The 25,737-nt window shown below is 40.5% G+C and overlaps 1 protein-coding gene across 6 annotated transcripts in view; it reads right to left on the bottom strand.

Annotated features, from left to right (window-relative positions):
* Nucleotides 1-25,737, bottom strand: part of MTR (5-methyltetrahydrofolate-homocysteine methyltransferase) — a 125,189-nt gene that overhangs the window by 68,422 nt on the left and 31,030 nt on the right. For 5 of the 6 annotated variants that reach the window (XM_006050165.4, XM_006050167.4, XM_006050166.4 and 2 more), the window contains 7 exons: nucleotides 25,604-25,704; nucleotides 24,524-24,585; nucleotides 23,428-23,495; nucleotides 20,937-21,016; nucleotides 18,205-18,317; nucleotides 14,578-14,718; nucleotides 13,255-13,440 (listed from right to left, as the gene is read on the bottom strand). In XM_006050165.4, the coding sequence (XP_006050227.3) occupies nucleotides 13,255-13,440; nucleotides 14,578-14,718; nucleotides 18,205-18,317; nucleotides 20,937-21,016; nucleotides 23,428-23,495; nucleotides 24,524-24,585; nucleotides 25,604-25,704 (751 nt within the window). Of the gene's footprint in view, nucleotides 1-13,254; nucleotides 13,441-14,577; nucleotides 14,719-18,204; nucleotides 18,318-20,936; nucleotides 21,017-21,117; nucleotides 21,137-23,427; nucleotides 23,496-24,523; nucleotides 24,586-25,603; nucleotides 25,705-25,737 lie in introns of those variants that run through there. The other variant, XM_044942059.2, reaches the window with a different exon arrangement.

Raw genomic sequence — 25,737 nt, 5'->3', positions numbered from 1 at the left:
CTGTTGTCCCCTTCTCCTCCTGCCCTCAATACTTCCCAGCATCAGGGTCTTTTCAAATGAGTCAGCTCTTCACATCAGGTGGCCAAAGTATTGGAGTTTCAGCTTCTGCATCAGTCCTTCCAATGAACACCAAGGACTGATATCCTTTAGGATGGACTGGTTGGATCTCCTTGCAGTTCAAGGGATTCTCAAGAGTATTCTCCAACACCACAGTTCAAAGCATCAATTCTTTGGCACTCAGCTTTCTTTATAGTCCAACTCTCACATCCATACATGACTACTGAAAAATCATAGCCTTGACTACACGGGCCTTTGTTGGCAAAGTAATGTCTCTGCTTTTGAGTATGCTGTCTAGGTTGGTCATAACTTTCCTTCCAAAGAGTAAACGTTTTTTAATTTCATGGCTGCAGTCACCATTTGCAGTGATTTTGGAGCCCCCAAAAATAAAGTCAGCCACTGACTGACATCAGTCAGAATGGTCATCACCAAAAAGTCTACAGTAACAAATGCTGCAATAGAAAGGGGAACATAAACCGGTGCAGTCACTGTGGAAAATGGTATGGAGGTTCCTCAAAAAATTAAAAATAGAGCTACAACATGATTCACAATCCCACTCTTGGGCATACATCCAGAGTAAACCACAATTCAAAAAGATACTATTGGCAATTTGGACCAGATAATTCTTTGCTGTGGGGGCAGCCCTGTGCTTTGCAGGGTTTTTAGCAGCATCCTTGCCCTCTCCTACTAGATGTCAGAAGGACATCCCCTCCCAATAACCCAGTCATGACAATAAACAAAAATCTGTCTAGACATTGCCAAGTGTCTCCTGGGGTGGCCAAATCACCCCATTTGGGAACTACTGGTTTAGAAGAACCACCAGTGACATAGCAGGTGAGGAGATCAGAAAGCAGACTCATCTGAATGGTCTTTATCATGAGCCAATGTCTCTTCACGGCTTTTCTCTAGAAACAACAGAGAGAGGCTGTTAGCTAGAAAATCCTACTCTGCAAAGCCAAATACTACAGGCTGGATGAAGCAACGCTATGTCTCAACAGGAGCAAATGAATCCACTCAAATCTCTCACAACAAATGCATTCTGGGAAACTGGGACCCTCAGCATTGGAGGTATGCCAACTGAATGTCATGCTATTATTTCTGGTGGACAGGATGAACAGCCCAGGCATGGAGGTAAGACCAAACGTGGGTCGGAGGCCTATGCTCCTCATATTCCTACAACAAACTCTCACCTCTGAAGGCGCACTGGACAAGTCTCCTTCCTACAAAGAATTTAAAATACAATCCATCTTATAAAGAAAGGCTAAAGGAGAGAAATACTCAACCATGTCATCTTCGCCAGAGAGGGGTGACCTCTCTATAGCCACTAAAAAGGAGTCTCTTGAAATGTGAAAATATACATCAGATTTTAACAAAGCTCAAAGAGTGTCAGAGCAGAAAAATTGAGAATCAACTCCTTGGCTGGGGTCAACTACCTTCAGCAAAGTAAAAGTAAAGGTGATTTTGGTTTCCTAGAACTACCGGTACACATCCTACTGGAAAATAAAACTACGGGTACACACCCTACTAGAATATTCAACTCAAAACCAGTATCAACTTATCTGAATTTAATTAAAAAGCTGATGAAATAAAAATCTAAAAATTACTACCAAAAGAAAAATATTTATGAAAGGAAAAATAAACAAAAACCACAACAAGGAAATAACACAAATACATAGGAATGCTCTTGAGATTTCCTATTAAAGAAAAACTATAAAACTTGATTGAATAGTAACTGGAAAGACATATCATGTTCCTGAATGACTCCCAGATACAGATCCTCATTATTTTCTAGATTCAGTGCTAAGTCACTTCGGTCATGTCTGACTCTGCTTCCCCAAGGACTGTAGCCTGCTAGGTTCCCCTGTCTATGGAATTCTCCAGGCACAAATACTGGAGTGGGCTGCCATGCCCTTCTCCAGTTTTCAAGATTCAGTTCAATTCAGATCAGTCACTCAGTTGTGTCTGACTCTTTGTGACCCCATGAATTGCAGCACGCCAGGCCTCCCTGTCCATCACCAACTCCTGGAGTTCACCCAAACCCACGTCCATCGAGTTGGTGATGCCATCCAGCCATCTCATCCTCTGTCGTCCCCTTCTCCTCCTGCCCCCAATCTCTCCCAGCATCAGTCTTTTCCAATGAGTCAACTCGTCACATGAGGTGGCCAAAGTACTGGAGTTTCAGCTTTAGCATCAGTCCTTCCAAAGAACACCCAGGACTGATCTCCCTTAGAATGGACTGGTTGGATCTCCCCACAGTCCATGGGACTCTCAAGAGTCTTCTCCAACACCACAGTTCAAAACCATCAATTCTTCTGCGCTCAGCTTTCTTCACAGTCCAACTCTCACATCCATACATGACCACTGGAAAAACCATAGCCTTGACTAGACAGACCTTTGTTGGCAAAATAATGTCTCTGCTTTTGAATATGCTGTCTAGGTTGGTCATAACTTTTCCTTCCAAGGAGTAAGCATCTTTAATTTCATGGCTGCAGTCACCATCTGCAGTGATTTTGGAGCCCCCAAAAATAAAGTCTGACACTGTTTCCACTGTTTCCCCATCTATTTGCCATGAAGTGATGGGACCAGATGCCATGATCTTAGTTTTCTGAATGTTGAGCTTTAAGCCAACTTTTTCACTCTCCTCTTTCATTTTCATCAAGAGGCTTTTCAGTTCCTCTTCACTTTCTGCTATAAGGGTGGTTAGGATTAGTTAATTTTAATCAATATCCTGATAGAGTTTTATTTCTCTATAAATTATAAAATTATTTTCAAATCATTTTAACATAGGAAAATGTGTTGAATATAATGAATCTTTTATATGAAAATACTGATTATCTTTTCATATAATCAGTATACACATGTATAAGCAAAAATAATATAGTCTATTCTGTGCTAACTGTACTGCTAAGAAACCTTACACAATCAAAAATTGTCATATAAAAATAATCATTTCAATCAGAAAAGGAGAATTCAATCTAGAAAGTGAGTAGTGATAGTTACTTTTCCCCACAGAAGTTTCTTACTATAATTTATATATTATCACATAAGGAATTCCCTGGCAGTGGTTAAGAATCCACGTAGGGGACACTGGTTTGATCCCTGGTCCAGGAAGATCCCACATGCTGCAGGGCAACTGAGCCTTTGTGTTACAGCTACTGAAGCCCAGAGGCCCTAGAGCCTGTACTCTGCAACAAGTAAAGCCTCAGCAATAAGAGGCCCTCACACTGCAACTAGAGAGTACCCCCCACTGGTCACAACTAAGAAGCTGGTGCATAGCAACAAAGATCCACCACAGCCTAGAACAAATAAATAAAGTTATAAAAAAATTTTTTAAATAAGTTGATTTAAACTACTAACATCAACCAAAAAACACAGAAATGCTTCCTTATTTGCCTTCTAATCCAGAAGTCTCAAGGCCAGTTCTGTCATACCTGGCCTTGACCTTGCTTTGACCTTGAGGTTGTCATCACAGTATAGATCACAAGCATAAAGCAAAGATAGCCATCATGTACTGGAACAACAGTAGTGTGAATTCCTCTGCTTTATTTGGTTGCAACAGTGGTTTTCCATTTAAGAGAGCTTTCTACTTATAACGTGTGGTATCAGTCAAGCAAAGCAAATCTTGGTTCTTAACTGATTGTTACACTCAATAGTGTTGTGAACTCAATCGACAGAAGAAATGCCTTTGCACCAAAATATCTGCATTGTTGTTTCCCGAACTTTTCAACTACATGAATTTTTTTGCTTTGCTCTTTATAATTTTTAATACCAAAATTCTTTAATGAGCATGTAAGTCTATAATCATACAGAAAAATATTTTTAATTAGGAAAAGCAGTTTTGAAAAAGGCACCTTTAATTTCACCATCTCACTCTAATAATTATTCTCCTTTACAACATTTTCCTCCAAACTTTACCAAATGGAGTTTTATGTAGCTGTATATATACAGTGTCTATATAACTATTGTTTTATGGTTTTATTTATACCTTGAAAGCACTGTTATGCTGCACCACAATATTCATAATTAATATTTAAATACTTTGAATAATATTTCAACAGACTGATGTAACATAAGTTATCAGTATCTACCCATTTGGGCATTAAGGTTATTATATCGTCAATAAAAAGCTAGTGAAAAATCTCTTCATATACAGTATTCTTATGCTACTAATGCTTTTATTGGGATAACTTCCCAGAAATGAGATCATTATCTCAAAGGGTATGAACATTTTTATGTCTTTAGGTATTACAGGGTCATTCAAAAGGACTATCCCTGGAGAAGGAAATGACAACCCACTCCAGTATTCTTGCCTGGAATTGACAAGTCCATTGACAGAGGAGCCTGGCAGGCTGCAGTCCATGGAGTTACATGACTGAGCACACAGGCATGAGGGTGGAGGGAGATGTGTTTGTAGCAATAAACTTGGTAGAACTTAAAAAAAAAAGGACAATCCCAATTTATGCTACACTCTACAATGAACAAGACTTTCTCTTTACCACTGTTATACCAGCACAGATCTTGATGATTTTAAAGTATACTTTTGCTAACTTAGTAAGGACAAACCATTACCTTAATATTGCCCTAATGTGTATTTTTCTCATAACTGGCAAGTCAAAAAATTTCTTCTACATTTGCTCTTTATTTGTGGACACATTCAAATCTAAATTGGGAACGCTTGTTCTTAGCCAAGATCAAGTACTCTGCAGTGGAGATAACACAGGATTTGGAAGCGTGTATCAGTTTTCAAACCAGGCAGGCCAGGGATCCAAATGTGGCTCCGTTGTGTCCCAGCCATTTGACCTTGGCTCACTGTAAAATAGGACGACAGCTACCCCGCGTGGTTGCTATGAGGACTAAATGAGACAAACTCTGCTGCTGGTTTTCAGCCAGAGTATTCATGAGAATCACCTCCAAGCCTGTAAAATTATTGAAGCCAGATCCTACCCCAGGCCAAATGAGTCAGAAACTCAAGGGGCAGAACCCAGGGCTATGTATGTTTTTTTAAAAGCACAGGCAGTGACTATCCTTCCCTGTGAGAACATTTCTGCTTTACACTCCCAGGAAAGCGCCACATACACAAAGCACACAACACTCCACTCTCCTTCTCAGAGCTTACCTTGCCTCCTGCTTCACTGAGAAAACAGAAGCACAGACTCCCCCAGCATTCTCAGCTCAGCCTTCTCTCCTGCACTGTGAGCATGCTAACTCCCCCTCCCTGTGCAGACTGGCTGCCAGTCCTCTCAGCCCACGAGGTCATGGACCCAGCAAGTGCCCCCTTTCTCTTGCACATCAATTCCTCCCCTTCTGTCTACCAGGTCATTCCCACCAGCTTACAAAACCATGTGGTCACATCATCTACCTTCACCCAGACACACACACATTCATTCTTATTCTCACATGCATCCCTGGGTTTCCACTCTATTTCTGTTCCCCTTTATGGCAAAACTCCGCTCAAATGGTTTACATCTGCTGCCCCCATCCCATTCTCTGCAAGATCATAAACTACTCTGTTTTCAAATCCAAGGGTAAATGCTTGTCTCTTCCTCCCTGATCTATCCTCAGCTCACCATGCCCTTCAGAAAGCTTGTTCTTCACTTGGCTTCCAGGTGAACTCTCTCCTCTGGTTCCTCTTCTACCAAGGAGGCGAGTCCTTCCTAAGTCCTTCCGAAAGCACCCTCTCCTCTTCCTGACCATTAAGCACTGTGGCTGCAAGAGTCACTTGATCGTAGGACCTCTTATCTACTATGGTTCCTTTGGTGAAGTCAGTCTCACTGCTTTAATTTTCATCAATGCACAAATAATTCCCAAGGAAGGGAATCTTATCTTCAAGCCAGACTTTGCCCAGGAAAACCAGACTCATCTACACAAGCACACACTTAACATACAAACATGTGTCCAAACACACACTTCTAGTCAATCCCACCCAAACAGGCTATTCACTGACCTTCTATCTCACCTTCCCAGGCCAAAAAAACCTAAAAACTTCCCAGACTCCTCCTCCTTTCTGGCTCACAACCTCCATGAAGGCAAATCCTACTGGCTCTATTTCAAAAATATATCTAGAAACAGATAAGTCCTTACATATTCTATTGCTCCCACCTTGGTCCCAGTCACAATCATCACCTGAACTACAGCAACAACCTCCAATTGTTCTGCTTGGTCCCCGCAGACCCTTCTCCACAAAGAACCAGAGTGGTTTTGAAATACAACTCGGACCAGGTTCGCTCCTCTGCTCAGAACCCTTCAGTGGCTTCTCAGATCACTCAGGGGAAAAGTCCAAGTGTTAGCAGAGGTCTCCAAGACCCTACGTGATTTGACCTGAAGCCTTTCTAACATCATGTCCTCCCCCATCACCTCTTCTCCCCTCTGATCTGGCTCTACCAGCCGCCCTGTGGTTTTCAAACATGACCTGCAGGCGTCTATCTCAAGGCTCCCTCTGCCCTACATTTTTACATGTTTCATTCCTTGGTTCCCTTCAGCTTTCTGCTAAAATATCACCTTATCCATGAGGCCATCTCCAACCACCCTACATAAAAGAGCGTCTCCCACTGTGGTATGCCTGTCACCCTCATTCTCTCCATATCCCTTCATTGTATTCAACACTACCCAGGGGTGTGTGCTTGTATTTTTATGTTGTTTTTTTCCTTATTCCTTTTGCCCCCTAAGAATACAAATTGTGCACGGGAAGGGACTAGGTTTTGCTCCTTGCTAACTCCTCACAGCCTGGCACATACTAGGTGCTCAAGATACATTTGAAGGAATTAGAGAAGACATCTGCCTCCTTTAAACAGGCTGCTATATAAATTTGAAAAAGAACATTTAGGTAACAAAAAAGAGCTCCTGGAAGAACATAAAATTCAAGAGAACATAAACATAAAACATAAAACTCAAGAGAAGATAAATGTAGATGTCAACATCTCACAAATGTCAAAGTTGAAAAACTGGAGAGAAGAGGTAAAAAAATTAGGCAATCTTTCCAAAACATCCAGTTTCTGAATAATACACAGGCCACGAGAGGATAAACCATTCAAGGAAACTTCTTGCAGCTGTGGCCGTAAGTGTCCTGACTGACAGTGCCTACTGAGGGCTTAACACAATGAATGGCTCATGATCACGAGACTTCAGAAAACCATGGACACAGCAGATCCAAGAAACATCCAGAAAAAGGGTCAATAAATAGGCTTCATAAAAAGAATCAAGGGTTGGACAAGCACTGAGCTTCTTACCAGTACCAACTGAAACTACAAGACAACGGATCAATGAGTTAAAAACATAGAGAAAATAATTTCAGGCTTGTACTCATATAATTTTCAATTAAGTATAAAAGTAGAATAAAGCCATTTTCAGACACATAAGGCTTCAAAATGTTTACTTTCATGTCTTCTTTCACCAGAGGATGCACTTGGCTAAATAAGAGATTAAACCAAGTATGAGGAACCTGAAATATAAACAGCTATGAGAGAGGTGAAAAGAACTGTCAGGATGATGGGGAGGGACATAGCACAGTGACAGCTATGCAGTCAGCCTCCTGAACAGCCACTCCTGATCGTGTCAGAAGTCTCGCAGGGAGAATTATTCAACAAATTAAAATGACAGTCTACTTAAGGTGTCTGCATACACTGCATATTGGAAATTTACACAACTAGGGAATAGTTTGAAAATATATAAAAACAAAATAAACACAAAGGTAAGTATTAACTTCTCAGAAAACAAAGAGGATTCAGGAAAGGAAAATGAATCATGGTAAACTACACAGCTCCACTTTTACACTCAGTTCAGTTCAGTTGCTCAATCGTGTCCGACTCTGCGACCCCATGGACTGCAGCATGCCAGGCCTCCCTGTCCATCACCAACTCCTGGAGTTTACTCAAACCCATGTTCATTGAGTCGGTGATGCCACCCAACCATCTCGTCCTCTGTCGTCCTTTTCTCCTCTCGCCTTCAATCTTTTCCAGCATCAGGGTCTTTTCAAATGAGTCAGCTCTTTGCATCAGGTGGCCAAAGTATTCGAGTTTCAGCTTCAACATCAGTCCTTCCAATGAACACCCAGGACTGATCTCCTTTAGAATGGACTGGTTGGATCTCCTGGCAGTCCAAGGGACTCTCAAGAGTCTTCTCCAACACCACAGTTCAAAACCATCAATTCTTTGGTGCTCACCTTTCCTTAGAGTCCAACTCTCACATCCATACATGACTACTGGAAAAACCACAGCCTTGACTAGATAGACCTTTGTTGGCAAAGTAATGTCTCTGCTTTTGAATATGCTATCTAGCTTGGTCATAACTTTTCTTTTGAGGAGCAAGCGTCTGTTAATTTTATGGCTGCAGTCACCATCTGCAGTGATTTTGGAACCCAAAAAAATAAAGTCTGACACTGTTTCCACTGTTTCCCCATCTATTTGCCATGAAGTGATAGGACCAAATGCAATGATCTTTGTTTTCTGAATGTTGAGCTTTAAGCCAACTTTTTCACTCTCTTTCACTTTCGTCAAGAGGCTCTTTAGTTCTTCTTCACTTTCTGCCATAAGGGTGGTGTCATCTGCATATCTGAGGTGATTGATATTTCTCCCAGCAATCTTGATTCCAGCCTGTGCTTCTTCCAGTCCAGCGTTTCTCATGATGTACTCTGCATAGAAGTTAAATAAGCAGGGTGACAATATACAGCCTTGACATACTCCTTTTCCTATTTGGAACCGGTCTGTTGTTCCATGTCCAGTTCTAACTGTTGCTTCCTGACCTGCATACAGGTTTCTCAAGAGGCAAGTCAGGTGGTCTGGTATTCCCATCTCTTTCAGAATTTTCCACAGTTTATTGTGATCCACACAAAGGCTCTGGCATAGTCAATAAAGCAGAAATAGATGTTTTTATGGAACTCTCTTGCTTTTTCCATGATCCAGTGGATGTTGGCAATTTGATCTCTGGTTCCTTTGCCTTTTCTAAAACCAGCTTTAACATGAGGAAGTTCACGGTTCACATATTGCTGAAGCCTGGCTTGGAGAATTTTGAGCATTACTTTACTAGCATGTGAGATGAGTGCAATTGTGCGGTAGTTTGAGCATTCTTTGGCATTGCCTTTATTAGGGATTGGAATGAAAACTGACTTTTGCCAGTCCTGTGGCCACTGCTGAGTTTTCCATATTTGCTGGCATGTTGAGTGCAGCACTTTCACAGCATCATCTTTTACGATTTGAAATAGCTCAACTGGAATTCCATCACCTCCACTAGTTTTGTTCATAGTGATGTTTCCTAAGGCCCACTTGACTTCACATTCCAGGATGTCTGGCACTAGGTCAGTGATCACACCACCATGATTATCGGGGTCATGAAGATCTTTTTTGTACAGTTCTTCTGTGTATTCTGGCCACCTCTTCTTAATATCTTCTGCTTCTGTTAGGTCCATACCATTTCTGTCCTTTATCGAGCCCATCTGTGCATGAAATGTTCCCTTGGTATCTCTAATTTTCTTGAGGACATCTCTAGTCTTTCCCATTCTGTTGTTTTCCTCTATTTCTTTGCAGTGATCACTGAGGAAGGCTTTCTTATAACTCCTTGCTATTCTTGGAACTCTCGATTCAAATGGGTATATCTTTCTTTTTGTCCTTTGCTTTTTGTTTCTTTTCTTTTCACAGCTATTTGTGGACCTCCTCAGACAGCCATTTTGCTTTTTTGCATTTCTTTTTCTTGGGGATGGTCTTGCTCCCTGTCTCCTGTACAATGTCGTGAACCTCCATCCATAGTTCATCAGGTACTCTGTCTATCAGATCTAGTCCCTTAAATCTATTTCTCACTTCCACTGTATATTCGTAAGGGGCTTTGATTTAGGTCATACCTGAATGGTCTAGTGGTTTTCCCTACTTTCTTCAATTTCAGTCTGAATTTGGCAATAAGGAGTTCATGATCTGAGCCACAGTCGGCTCCCAGTCTTGTTTTTGCTGACTGTATCAAGCTTTTCCATCTTTGGCTGCAAAGAATATAACCAATCTGATTTCAGTGTTGACCATCTGGTGATGTCCATCTGTAGAGTCTTCTCTTGTGTTGTTGGAAGAGGGTGTTTGCTATGACCTGTGCGTTCTCTTGGCAGAACTGTATTAGCCTTTGCCCTGCTTCATTCCATATTCCAAGGCCAAATTTGCCTGTTACTCCAGGTGTTTCTTGACTTCCTACTTTTGCATTCCAGCCCCCTATAATGAAAAGGACATCTTTTTTGGGTGTTAATTCTAGAAGGTCTTGTAGGTCTTCATAGAGCCATTCAACTTCAGCTTCTTCAGCATTACTGGTTGGGGCATAGACTTGGATTACTGTGATATTGAATGGTTTGCCTTGGAAATCAACACAGATCATTCTGTCTTTTTTGAGACTGCATCTAAGTACTGCATTTCGGACTCTTGATGACTATGATGACTACTCCATTTCTTCTAAGGGATTCTTGCCCACAGTAGTAGACATAATGGTCATCCGACTTAAATTCACCCATTCCAGTCCATTTTAGTTCACTGATTCCTAAAATGTTGATGTTCACTCTTGCCATCTCCTGTTTGATCACTTCCAATTTGCCTTGATTCATGGACCTCACATTCCAAGTTCCTATGCAATATTGCTCTTTATAGCATCGGACCTTGCTACCATCACCAGTCACATCCACAAATGGGCACTGTTTTTGCTTGGCTCTGTCTCTTCATTCTTTCTGGAGTTATTTCTCCATTGATCTCCGGTAGTATATGGGGCACCTACCAACCTGGGGAATTCATCTTTCAGTGTCATATCTTTTTGCCTTTTCATACTGTTTGTGGGGTTCTCAAGGCAGGAATACTGAAGTGGGTTGCCATTCCCTACTCCAGTGGACCACTTTTTGTCAGAACTCTCCACCATGACCCGTCCTTCTCGGGTGGCCCTACACAGCATGGCTCATGGTTTCATTGAGTTAGACAAGGCTGTGGTTCATGTGATTAGATTGGTTAGCTTTCTGTGATTGTGGTTTTCAGTCTGTCTGCCTTCTGATGGAGAAGGATAAGAGGATTATGAAAGCTTCCTGATGGGATAGATTGACTGAGGGGGATGCTGGGTCTTGTTCTGATGGGCGGTGCCATGCTCAGTAAATCTTTAATTTTCTGTTGATGGGTGGAGCTGTGTTCCCTCCCTGCTATTTACCTGGGGCCAAATTTACCTGCTATTTACCTGAGGTGGAGGTAATGAAGATAACAGTGACCTCCTTCAAAAGATCCCATGCATGTACTGCTATAGTCTGTGTCCCCAAGCCTGCAGCAGGCCACCACTGACCCACATCTTCGCTGGAGACTCCTGGACCCACCCCAGACACCCACAGGCAAGTCCGGGACAGTCTCCTGTGGGGCCACTGTTCCTTTCTCCTGGGTCCTGGTGCACAAGCTTCTGTTGTGCCCTCCAAGAGTCTATTTCCCAGTCCTGTGTAAGTTCTGGCAGCTCTAAGTACTTTTACACTACTTAATATAAGTGCCAAAAATAGTTACAACTGAAATTAACTATATTGGAAAGATGGGGGGATAAAAGGAAAGAAACATGGAGTGGGGGTAGAGGATGATGAAAAAGTCAAGTTCTTAACCACTAGAACAGCAATAAATAATAACTAAAACTGGAATTTGAAGATGAGGAGGTAAATGATACAAGAATCAGCTAAGTTGTAAGCAGTTATCTGGGGATCTGGAGGCTTAGGGCTTTTGTTTTTCATAAAACAATATATGCTTTATGCTTTCATAAAAAAAAATATGTCTCTTTAACTATTTGCATAGTCGTACCTTTGGTAAAAAAATAAAAATTATGTCAACTGGCCTTACCACACTTAACTAGCAGCAGAAGATGACTTTTCAGAAGGAAAATTTAACAATGTATATCAAAATGTCACATAAGCACACTCTTTGACCTAGCCATTCCACTTTTACAAACTAAGAAAATCACTCTACAAAGGAAAAACGAATGTATGACTTAGGATATTCATTGGCTATTTTGTGTTTCTTTTTCTAAAAATTGCTGCTCATTTTCTTTGTTCATGCTTCCACTGACTTGATAGGGGTATTTTACTCTCTGATTTATAGAAACTTTTTGCATATTAGGGGTATAAACCCACTGTTGTAACTCATGCTGCAAATAAAACCATATCTTTTGTCATACAAAGTTTTACATTTTTATATAAATAGGTCTATCAGTTTTATTTCTGGCTTCCTAAACCTAGATAAATATTTTCCCATATATTCTTTGGACTTTTTTCTTTTACATTTAGATCTTTAATTGATGTATATTTTATTTTGGTATATGGTGGGAAATTGGGCTCAAGTTTATTTTCTTCTAAAATCATAGCCAGTTGTCCAACATTTATTGAGTAATTCCTTTTTCAACTGATGTAGAGACTACAATATAAGCAAATTTTCATATCTAGATAGATGTAAATAGGTGTATACACACACACACATATATATACACACAGACATATATATGTATATATAGAGGCAGACCTTGTTTTACTGTTCTTCATAGATACTGCATTGCTTTACAAACTGAAGGTATGTGACAACCAAGCATTAAGCAAATCTATTGATACCACTTTTCCAACAGCATTTGCTCACTTCATGTCTATGTCACATTTCGGTAATTCTCACAATGTTTCAAACTTATTTTTTATTATTCTACTTGTTATGGTGATCTTTGATGCTACTACTATAACTCCCTGGAGGTTCAGATGATAGCAGTTTTTAGCAATAAAGTATTTTTAATTAAGGTATGTACTTTTTTTCTAGACAATCGATCTCCGGGTTGGGAAGATCCCCTGGAGAAGGGAATGGCAACCCACTCCAGTATTCTTGCCTGGGAAACCCATGGAAAGACGAGCCCGGTGGGTTACAGTCCATGGGGTTGCAAAGAGTCAGACACGACTAAGTGACTAACACTTTCACTTTCAATGTTACTGCACACTTAATAGACTATAGTATAGTGTAAACATAATTTTTCTATGCACTAGGAAACCAAAAATTCATGTGACTGGCTTTCCTACGATATTTACTTTATTGCAGTGGCCTGGAATGGAACCCATGGTATCTCTAAGGTATACCCATGTGTATACATATGTATGGTACATACAGTATACACATCTGTTTTGGACTCAGTTCTCTTCCACTGCTTTAAGCCACTGTGTAACACAGTGAAGCCAGATCAAAAGAAATCACTCACCTGTCCTTCTTCATCAAAAGCCATAACCACCACGGCAGCTCCAAACTTCTTAATCTTTCTGGCCTTCTCCAAGAAGTCATCCTCTCCCTCCTTCAGGCTGATGCTATTAACAATGCACTTCCCCTGGCAGCACTTTAAGCCGGCTTCAATCACAGCAAAATTGGAAGAGTCAATGCACAAGGGCACCTGAGTACAGAAAGGCAAGATGATCACAGAAAGACAGCAAGTCACCACAAATCCCCTTCCAAGGACTCTCATATATTCCCTCTTTCTCCTTTAGGGAAACAATATACAAATAACAGAGATAGGATTTTAATCTTATTCTTGTTCCTAAATACCAAAATATTTGGAGTAATTCCAGTCTAACAAGAGACCTCATGTGTGGGCCAGAAACTGGTAACTCAAAAGATCATAGCTAAATATCAGACTGAGAGCACAGAAGTCATTTCAGTGGGGTCATTTCGCCCCCTCTGATTCTGATTTTAAACAGGTCATTTAGCTTCTCTTCACCTTAAATTCTCAAAATATTTATTCCCAGAGAAGCCTTGAGGCTTTTAAGTGCAGAGCTATAAGACACAAATGAAGGATGGGTTAATGTAATTCAGTGCTTACCACAGGACTTCTCACTTAAACATTTGCTGAAACTTAACAAAAAAATGACAGCCCTTTTGGCACTTAAGGCACTAGGAAGTGTCCTTAAAAGAATAACAAAAACAAAAAAAAGTCAAAACTCACTCATCACAAGTTCAATTGTAAAGAAATGAACATTTTTGATTTTTTAGAACCCATCTAAAATTTTTGAAAAGCTTGACACAAAAATTAACTTTCATTTTAAAGAACAAATGTAAACGCCAACATTAATACTTCAATTTAATCTTGTTTTATAATTTTGTCTTACTCTGATATGCCTAAAAAGATCTCTTCTTCCTGCAATAAGGAAGGACTATCTGATATCTGAGTTCCCTAGTCTGTGGTAGAAACAGAACTAATGATTTGGTAGGAACAGTAAATATATCCTTCAGAGACATGAAAGTTAGTTCTTAGCCTATTCAGACATCAGAGGAAATTCAATAATCCTTGTGACCAATTCCAGAAGCCTTGCAAACAGTCGCACTATGGTCACATCTTTTTCTTTGAAGTCTGGTTTATATTGAAAGGCTGCCATTATGTGAGAAAACGAACAATCAGAAACCACTGGGCTTTCAACACAGTACAACAGAAAACCAGCGTATGAGATGACAGACAAAGGGAAAAGTGACAAAGTCAATGAGCGACAGAGCAGCACGTGTAAATTCCCCTTGATGAATCGAAGTTCTGTACAACCTTGGCAATGTCAGGCTCAGAAGCAATGAAGTTGCAGAATCTGGTCATTGCACTTGGACCATCCAGCATGCCATCATCCATGTTAATATCCAACACCTGGGCTCCCATTTCCACCTGCATTTTGGCAATGCTCAGTGCTTCCTGAGGAAAGAATTCAAGAGGAAGCAGTATCAGGAGAGGGTAACTCAAGAAAAGGCTGACAAAAGTAGTCCTTCACCATCCCGGGCAGTCCCTTCTAATTCCACTAGGCTACCTAGCCAGCCCTTCACCCTCCCACCCCCTGACCCTGAGCTGCTCTCAACCATCACAGATGAACCTTTCCTAAACATCTCCTCCATCACAGTTCATCACTCCTCAGAACCCACAGAGGCTCTGATTCCTCCCGTAAAGAATCTCAGTCCCTCAGCATGGTGTTCCAGGTCCTGGGGACCTGCCCCATCATCTTATCCAACTCAACATCTCCCCCCGAACCCTGACACCCTTCACCCAGCTAAATCCGCTCCTACCTCTGTGTCACACATATTGTTCCCTCTGTTTCAAATATAATCCCCTCCCTTTCTGTACTATTTAAGACCCAGCTCAATTCCCACCTCCTTCAAGAAAAGTCATTACAGAAACCATCCAAAACTTATCTATTCATCAAATCATGCAAAGCATTCACTGCAGGCTACTGACAGCAGTTACATGAAATATAAGTTGAACGTTTTTATGCTAAAAGGATTTTCAAATCCATTAATACATTATTATACACTGTAAATCTCCAAGTACAAAATATAATACACAGCATTTCCCACTTATGATCATTTAAGGAATATCCTGTAGGATCAGCGTTCCAGAGAACATACTTTGGGAAACATACTTCGCTTATTCCACAATGACTGGCTGCCTCTAAACATCTGCAACAATTATAAACATTATCACATGGTATATGACATTACCATTTCCTCAGGGTTTCACAAATATGGGCTTATTCTCTGAAACAGATTTTAAGCATTTGGAAAATTGAGAAAGGTCTATGTATCTCCCATTCTTGTTTGAACAATGATAGGCAAAACAGATATGTTCAATAAAGTTTTCTAACTGACTGGTAGAGACTTTAAGTCTTTGTTGTATGCTTCATAGTGTAATAAAATAAGCAGGGATAAAATCAACAGTAGATTCTAATATTGTCCTAATTTTTTCTTAGCCAAAGAAAATCAAACAAATTTTTAGCAATCATGAGAAGAGGCATGAGACCCTCTGGCACAGGCCACAAGGGAATTCCATTCACAATGATCCAACATTACACAGAGAAAAAGGGTTGCAATAAGATTCAGCAAATCAAAAAGTGTTTTGGTATCAGCAATACATTAAATATCATGAATAAAAAGAAGCATAAGTCATAGTCCTTGTTCTTGAAGGGCTTACATCTAGTTGAGGGCATACGACAGTCATATAAGAAGCTATGAACGCTGCCGTACGATGTGAAAGTCAAATGTTCTGCTTAAACACCTGGAAGGGCGAGATCTCTGAGGACTGAAGAGAGAAAGCTACCTGAGAGGGAGTGGCTTCAGCTGCCCCTGGGAAACAAACTGGAGGAAGCAAAGGGGAGACAGTAAGCAGTGACCTGCTTAGACCAGAGGTCAAAAGACACAAAACAGAGATGCCAACGCCTGACCTTTCTACATCAGAAGAGCAACAGAATAATAGCTCAGGGGTCCAACTTCCCACACATGCTCCAAGGGATGAAGTGATTTGTTTAAAGATGTACAAGTTGAGTGAACAGACTGGACTGGATCTTCTCTCAGGTCAGTGCTCATTCCCGTAACCACAGAACCTTGAGGGAACACTAAATAGGGGAACTAGAATCCAGCGAGGAGTCATTCCTCCCCACCCAATTCCTACTTCCCAGCCCCATCTCTGCTGAGACAGCAGAGCGGTGAAGGGTATGGACTTGGAGTACTTGGGGTCTAACATTCACTTGCTGTGAAACAACAGGCGAGTGGTTTAACCTCCAAGCCTCCAGCCGGACATCTGTAAAATGGGGATGATAACAGCACCTCTCTCACAGGTCTGAAAAGATGAAGTAAATAATGCCACAAAGTGCTGAGCACAGGCATATAGTAAGACCTTATAAGATAACAGATACCACTCCCACTTGCCTGCTTCTTCCTAAAATGCTGTCTGCTCTCAGTAGCAAATCTATCAAATCTGAGACTGAAAAGGACAACACAGATTGGTTTTAATTATCAAAACATAAAGAGAACACCGCCACTGCAGAACTCTATACCACCATGAACGGTCATAGGGATTTCATAAGAGTAGACATGAATGAAGGCCTGGAGGCAGAAGAAAGCCTCCTGGAACATTCAGATGACAAATCAGGACAGAAGGCAGGTTGGTATCTAACTGGAGAGGATTGGATGATGGCCTAGGGAGTTTGGGTTGAATCCCATGTGCAAAAAAAGCCATCCCATGAAAGCTTTTGAACTTGGGGAGACCACAGCAGCAGGACGTGCTGGCTGAGCAGTAGCAGAGATGAAGAGAAGATAGATGGGAACCATCAGGAACCATATAACCATATAACCGAAGTACCCGCAGAGCAGACCTCCATGGGACACCACAGAGCACTCATTAACATGGTCATAAAGGAGAAGGCAATGGCAACCCACTCCAGTACTCTTGCCTGGAAAATCCCGTGGATGGAGGAGCCTGGTAGGCTGCAGTCCATGGGGTCGCTAGGAGTTGGATACAACTGAGCGACTTCACTTTGATGCATTGGAGAACGAAATGGCAGCCCACTCCAGTGTTCTTGCCTGGAGAATCCCAGGAATGGGGGAGCCTGGTGGGCTGCCGTCTATAGGGTCGCACAGAGTCGGACACGACTGAAGCAACTTAGCAGCAGCAGCAGCAAAGGATGATAAATGCACACTTTCTCTGTGACTAAAACTAAGTCTACTTTGATACTGGTTGCTGGAAGATCTAAAGGTTTTTAAAATCTTAAAATGAGAGAAGGTTAATGAAAAAAATAAAATCATTAAAGCCCAGATCAGATTCCTCCATGATTTAACTTCATATTTGCATAAGAAAAAAGAAGTCTGTCCATGGTGGGCTCTCTCTGGATTAAATTCTGCTCATTCATAGAGTGATCAAGTTTAAGAACACTAGGGCAAAACTTTTCAAGGCAGGACCTATTCTTTCTTTTGTGTTTGCTTGTTTATTATAGTTTACAGTGAATAGAATCAATAATACCATGCTGGTCAGTATCTGATGTGGTCATGAGAATATAAATAGGAATTTTCTTGGCTTTCCGTTTCTTTAAAGGATTTGTGAGAAGCTGAAATGAACAGTATCTTCAAACTTTTAAAATTTCACAATTAATAGAAACAGCTAGAACCTGGGTCCCTCCCATCTCATCCCATTTCATACCTCGAGTGCATTTTTTTAACAAATATCAGCAAGAACAGCTTTGATTTTTCGAAGCCTCATCCTCCCACCAGCCCGGCCGGCTGCAAACACACGTTACCATTCTCACACTGTCTGGTAGCTCTGCTAACAATGCTATCAAAGGCAGAGCAGCTTTGTTTACATGCTGTCTTAGCCAAAATACATGGCGGATGCCTCAAGGGTCTTATTAATGATGCTCACTTCATAATTTCCTGCCATGATGAGTTTAGCAAATCTCCTGGATCCTGCAACGTTACAGCGCTCTCCAATGTTAACAAAGTTGGTGTATGGTCCAATCCTGAAGGGCTCTAGACCTTAAAAGGAGAAGTATTTTGAAATTTTTCTGAAAATACATGTAATGACAAGAGACAGAAAACAAATGTTGTCATGAGATAGAAGAGAAGTTTCTATGCCACATCCCATCTGACTAGCTAGGCATGGCCTTTTCCCCTAGGGATATTTAAACACAGTACAAGTCTCTACGTTTACAACCAGAACTCTCAAAAGAAGAAATATTTCAGGGTTGGAAATTGCAAATTTCTCTAAAGAGCTGAATCGTAACCAGCTCTGAGTAACAAAGCAAAATTATCATCATATTCTTAAGTAACCAAGAGTCTGGGGCAAAAGCCATGAGGTTAGAATCTAAAGGAATGCTCCCCAGCTGTCCCTTCAGACATTGGCTCAAAGCCAGATGGAGTAAGCTTTCTTAATCCTACCAACAGTGTATTTAGAGTTTTATCTCATCTCTTTGATCCAGAGGGCAAGAACCAATAATCAACAAGGCCAGACAGGGTCTCGAGGAAGGACTCGGGCTGAACGCTGGGAGACAGCTGACCCTGGGCGAGCCACTTAGGCTTTTTGCTCCTCCTTTCTTATTTGTCAAGGGACAATAACATCTCCCCGTTAAAGGCTGATTTAGCGGCAAATATCAGATAATTACTATGGATATGTTACACTGAGGAAAAAAGCAACATGCAGTATAAAGTACTACCAGAGGAAATGACCTTTAACTGTTTTTGTTCTACTTAATATTTACAGTATTAGGAGCAGAAGCCTTGCTAGATGGTCACAGGCAGGCTCTGGGGACAGTCAGCCCTGGGATGTAAGCCCTGTACAGCCATTTTAGTCAGCACCCCAGGGGACTTGTCTCGGAGGCTTCAGCTTACCAAATGGCTACAGGTCTTTTGTTCCCTGACTTGGAAGACTATCACTTCCCAGTTTGGGCCAGTGATTTCCTTCCCCATTGGTACCATCCTCACGGTCTCATTCCCCCCTGCCAGCCTCAGGGCATCCCTGATCTTTAGTTAGAACCTGGAGTTCCCAGGGCACACAAGCAGGCTGCCAACATTTAAATGCTGGAGAGGCCCTACTGCCTTGCTCTAAAAGCATTTCACACAAAGCACTTCTGATCTATTATGAAAGTGAAGCATCTGACAGAAAAACTACATTTACTCTCAAGCCTGCAATTTATAAAAGAACAATTAAAAAGAGTATCTTTGATGTTATTCTTCTAAAATCTGATTGAAGGTGTTTTTTTAAAACAATTTAGAAATAGCACATGAAATTCAAATCAGAAGAAAGAATTCTTTCATTCTTACATATAGAAACTCTTTTTAAAAATAGTAACTAAATAGTTATCTCCTATTTTGACTGTGGCGAAGGTTAACCATTTTAACTTAGTCCTTGGCTGAAGTGGTTCAGATGGTAAAGAATCTGCCTACAATATGGGAGACCCAGGTTCAAACCCTGGGTCGGGAAGATCCCCTGGAGAAGGGAGTGGCAACCCACGCTGGTACTCTTGCCTGGAGAATTCTGTGGACAGAGGAGCCTGATAGACCACAGTCCACAGAGTCGCAAAGAGCTGGGCACAACTGAACAACTAACACTTTGGCCGAAGTAAGATCTAAGGATGAAATAAACTATTCCACCACACCTCTCTCTGATAAAAGCCCCCTTTTCAGGGTAGGGGGTGTATCATAAATCACAAATCCCTCTTCTTCTAATTTCATCCTATCTTCTGGAGAATAAAAAGGAAAAAAAGGGTAGACTGAAGAGGTATATTTTTAACTCAACTTCATCTCACTCACTGGGATTAATTCTATGCAGTATGTTCTGAGTGAAAAAAGTAGGTATTACTTTTACTGTAACTTGTACTTTATTTCACTTTTCTTAGGAGACGTATGGAACAAAAATACATCAGTTTAGAGAAATGTTAAATTCTCAGTTAGGGTGCATAATTCCTCATGTGTGCTATTTGTAGGTTCTTCAAGAAACTGTATATACATTTTCCTTTTTGCTTAAAGATATTTTCTAAGAATACAACATTAAAGTGTTGTGGGAAAAAATAAAAAATTTAAAGCTCTTTTTCTAATTGTTGGCATGATAACCTATTTTACCAACACTCTTTTGAACACTGAAGCTTATCCTGAAAAAGGGAAGCTGCCTACCCCACAGGGCTGTTGAGAACAAAACAGAATAATAGATATTACAACTCTTTGTAAAGTCCTGAACACATACTCAACATAAGAGCAGGTCAATAATATTTTAGAAGCACATAAAATTTTCTAGGAAGAGACTACCATCATTAAAAAACCTTGAGCCTGGGCTAGATTTTTTAGCAACTACAGCAAATCTGACAATTTAAATTGTTAGGCTGTGCCCCACGTACATTTTCAAAGCAGTGCACAATAATTCTGACCAAGGGCCTACCTGTGCCTTCCTTCACATTTCCCTGAAGTACCTTCCTGCTCCCATCCCTAAAAAACACAATGGGTTCTTTGCCAGAATTTAAGTGCCAAGAAAAACACATAGTCTTCTTTGACCTAATAAACAAGTTCCTTGACATAAACATCACTACCACGTAGACTAAACATACAAACTTAATCTACAAACAATTTCTGAAATTATAAAAATATCACATCTTTACAACTTACCAGACAGTAGCATATGCCCTTCAAAAACAGTGGCAGGTGGAACTCTAGGCTTACAGTTTTTCACAGCTTCAGCAATTTCTCTGAGTTAAAAGAGAAAACACAATATCCATTAACTCAGAACAAAATTCAATTAAGCTGTTTTCCAGCTATGACATTAAGTCTGTTTAACATAATTATATACCTAGTTCCAAATGTGCAGCAGCAATTGTGCTTTTTAGTTTTCTCAGTAATGCAGAAAATGAATCTATAATATTTCACATTTCTGTATCTGTCCCGTCTGCTGTGTATGGACTGGACCAGTTTCTATGCTCAGACGTGAACCTACAAACATGCACCTACAGATATGAGACAGTTTACACAAATGCATACAGCAAATCTCCTCTACCTTTCCCAAACCTGAAGATGTCCTTAATCCACACAGTAATTTAAAAGAAAAAAAAGGCTTCATTGTTGAGAAGGAAGAGTAAAGAGGAGAGGAGATGCCTAGAGCAAAGGAAATTAAATCCTTTAGGTATTTTTTTTCAAGCACACACACACACAGTAGAGAGGATTCAGAGTAAGACATCACTCAAACTCCAAAATAACTACTCCTGGAAATTTGTTTTAGTTATTCATACTCTTTGGAACCTTCTCGGCTTCAATGAAATATGTCTCTAATCAGCCTTGAAAAATCTGCCTGCTCTACTAAATTGATCAGGACCAGTATGAACCATTCACTACAGCCCCCTAAATTAATATGTGAATGACAAAATAAAAGCATCAAATATACATATACAGAGATAGATAAACAGACACAGACACAGACACACACACACACACACACACAGAGGTATTTTTGAAGCAACTCTTTTTATAAAGGAGGAAAGTGAACGTGCACGTCGCTCAGTCATGTCCGACTCTTTGTGACCCCACGGACTATACAGTGCATGGAATTCTCCAGGCCAGAATACTGGAGTGGGGAGTAGCTTTTTCCTTCTCCAGGGGATCTTCCCAACCCAGGGATTAAACCCAGATTTCCTGCCTTGCAGGCAGATTCTTTACCAGCTGAGCCACAAGGGAAGCCCTATAAAGGAGGCGATAACCTTAAAAACAAAAAGAGATCCAAAGATAAGCTATCCTCAATTATTAATAGCTTTCAGATAGTATTTAAAAGATGTTTAAAAAATTATAGACTCTTAATAGAGTCTATCACAGAGGTCAACAAAAGCAGCACAACATTAGGCAATTCACAAAGTGAACATTTTATAGGTATGAAACAGACGCAGAACAGTCAGGTGACTAGCTCAAAATATGATCATCAGTCTCTCTAGGGAAAAAAAAAAAAAAAAACAGAAACAGTCCTCAACTATATTTTACTCCAATTGTTTTTCAATTCCAACCCTCTTTATAAGAGGATTAATCATGAAACTGCAGGGACTTAACCATACCCTTCACCATGTCCTGTCTCACACTCCCTTCCTTAACCCTCAACAACTTGGATTAAGCGGTGACTGTGCCAGGCAAGGTGAAGATACTCTTCTTGACCTCTAGGTGCTTGCCGCTTACTGTCTTTTCTGTCCATGAAAGAATCTAGTGGAGGCAGGTATTTCTCCACATATGAGCTGTCCTTCCTTAAGCATTGGAAGTGAACACTGGAATATTAATCAGGTATTTAAAGCTACAGTGTTAGTATAGCTAGCATTTGCTTATAATAGTCTAAAGGGGAAAACGAAGATACAAAATAGATAAAATAAGAATAGCAAAATGCTGAAAATTATGAAAATTACATCTTAGGCACATGCCGCCACCGCCGCCAAGTCACTTCAGTCATGTCCAACTCTGTGCGACCCCACGGACTGCAGCCTACCAGGCTTCTCCGTCCATGGGATTCTCCAGGCAAGAACACTGGAGTGGGTTGCCATTTCCTTCTCCAATGCATGAAAGTGGAAAGTGAAAGTGAAGTCACTCAGTCGTGTCTGACTCTTAGGGACCCCATGGACTGCAGCCTACCAGGCTCCTCCATCCATGGGATTTGCCAGGCAAGAGTACTGGAGTGGGGTGCCATTGCCTTCTCCTTAGGCACATGGGATTTCATTTTATTATTTTTGTATTTTATAAAAATTAAAGTATCCTAGTTTGCTAGGACTGCCATAATGAAATACCACAGGCTGAGGAGTTTAAACAGCAAGATTCATTTCTCAAAGTTTTGGAGGCTAGAAGTCTCAGGTCAAGGCGTCAGCAGGACTGGTTTCCTCTCCTTGGCTTCTAAATGACCCTCTTCTCCTTGTGCTTTCACAGGGTCCCCTCCTGTGTGTGTCTGTGTCCTCACCAGTCACACACTGGATCAGGATCTATTCACATGACCTCATTTTATCTTAATTACCTGCTTAACCACCCTACCTCTAATTACTGTCACATTCAGAACTGGGGATTAGGGCTTCGATTTATGAATTTTGAGGGGGACACAATTCATCCCATAACAAAAAATTAAACACTTAGAAGTGATTATCACCTGATATGATCTGGTGTCGTACCACAGCATCCGCCAACTATGTTGACCAAGCCATCAACAGCAAAATCCTGCATTTAGAAAAAGTTTCAGAGAGCTCATCTGAATTCTAAGTTCACCACCATCAATTTACCATCAATTCAGCATTAATTCTAAGATTTCCTGAATAACTAATTTTACATTTAAAAGCGAGCTAAACATATTTGACTCTAGATATAAATCCTTCACAATACTCAGATACAAGGTTAAAAGCAGAGAACAGTTCAGATGAAATGCAATGAGACATCTGCCTATCTGATCATAATAAAAATTTCTTTTACCCATATGCTGAGCAGAATGAATGTGAACTGAATAATGTATTGTCCAATAACATCTAAGTTATTAGTACTTAAATTTAAATTCAAATGTTGAAAAAACCAAAAATTCAGTTCCTCAGTCACAACAACCACATTTCAAGTACTCCAATGATCGCAAGTGATAGAGGTTACATAATGCATAATGTGGGTCGGGAGTTTAACCACAGCTGGTCTGAAGGAAAAGATAACCGAGAGGGAACTCAAGGAACTGAGAAGTGACAGTACTGAAAAGAGCATCTACATAAGGTACTGAAATCATAAGAATTAAGTCAGAAGAGGAGACAATGTCAATAAGCCAGAAGCTAAAAATCCAAGGAATGAGGAAAAGAGACCCAAGGGTTAGAAATAAGGAGGACTTGTGGGCAATACGGTTTTGTGAACCAGGACTTCAAAGATGGAAGGTGTATGGAGAGAAGGAGAGCGGGGGCAATGACAATGGGGAGCAAAGAGATGTCAACGCCACCTAGCAGTTTGGTGGGTGGAGAAGACCACTTGGGAGGGCTCAGAGGACGAGTTTCAATTAGTTTGGGTCTGACCTCACTGAGAATCCACTTGTTTCCACTATGAGAGGGATGCTGACAGCAAGCCCCTTCCTCTGCCTCCATCATATTCATTCATCTTAAGCTTTTATTTCTTATATACATATTGGGTTTTCTTTAGAGGCAAAGTCTACGTCTAAATATTCTAAATCAAAAATTCCATTTCTTTATCTCTTAAAAACCAAGTGAAAGAGGATTCGTGACCTTTAAATGCATGGCCATCACGTGGGGAGTTTCATCATAGTCACCGAAGGTATTGGGAAGACCTAAGAAAGCATATTTCAACCATTACTGGAAATCTTCACAGACAGACATAGTATTTGTAAAGGCTTTAGGTTAAAAGGTTAGAAAACTTTTTATTTATAATTAAAGCAAGATTACTTAAAAAAGTAAGAATTCATAATATTGAACATAAGTACAGAGACAACATATCAAACAACAACAAAATCACAGAGGAAAATAAATATCCATTATTTCTTTTCCATTTCAAAGAAAAGCATCACTACTACATGGGACTGAATTCCTCTACCTCTAGCCCTCCCCTTCCTATAAAGGAAATTAATTCTAGTCACCTAGCTGCCAGGGGGCAAGGTTTGAGGGAGTACCACACATCCTTTGAACTATCAAGCACCAGGCATGCAATTAAAAACAACCAAAACACAGCCCATCCCCTTTCAAGTAAGTTTTCCCAAGACTTCAGCATCTAATCACCCAATTTCCTGTTTTATTTATTATCCACTTCTAGTTATCCTATTCCTAATGCTCAAAAACATACACCAGGAAATCTGGTTAACCCAGGATGGATTATCAATATTAAAAGGACAGCTTAAAAATTGTCTACATTTATCTTAGGAATTTTTATATACCATAAATTTGAAGTCCTAACTTAAAGAGAGGAAAAGTAACAGGTTCTTTATCTGCTCATTTGTTGATACAGTAGAACAAAGAGGGCTCTCACACAGGGTCTTTGCGCCCATCCCTTTGGCCATGCCCACATGGCAAGCACTGCCACCAATCCCAAGACTGGTCAGTTAAGCAATGAGGCTTCATTCCCCCAAGCTCTGTCCACTTCTGACACTTTCAGGCTGAGCCAAACTGTTCTTTCATATCTAGATGGAAACAGTTGTCCAGACCCAAATATTCTTCATTTAAAAAATTCCTATTAAAAGCTGACTATATCCTAAGATCTACAAAACAAACTCTTTTAATCCAGATCTGCTTCCCTATCTACTCAGGTCTTGTGTATCTGGATTCTCCTATGTATGACTCCCCTGAAACACATACCTGCATTGGGATAACAGAGAACATAAGATGTTGTACATTTTCCAATTGTTTCAATAAAAGGTCTCATTTCAGCTGCACCCAGAGCACAATTTAATCCAATGCTGAAAAACAAAAAGAAGAGATTAGAAGCACCC

Source organism: Bubalus bubalis, chromosome 4 (genome assembly GCF_019923935.1).
Source record: "Bubalus bubalis isolate 160015118507 breed Murrah chromosome 4, NDDB_SH_1, whole genome shotgun sequence".
NCBI classification, from domain to species: Eukaryota; Metazoa; Chordata; class Mammalia; order Artiodactyla; family Bovidae; genus Bubalus; species Bubalus bubalis.
The sequence above is the reverse complement of the archived record's forward strand: the minus strand, read 5'-3'. Positions and strand labels throughout refer to the sequence as shown.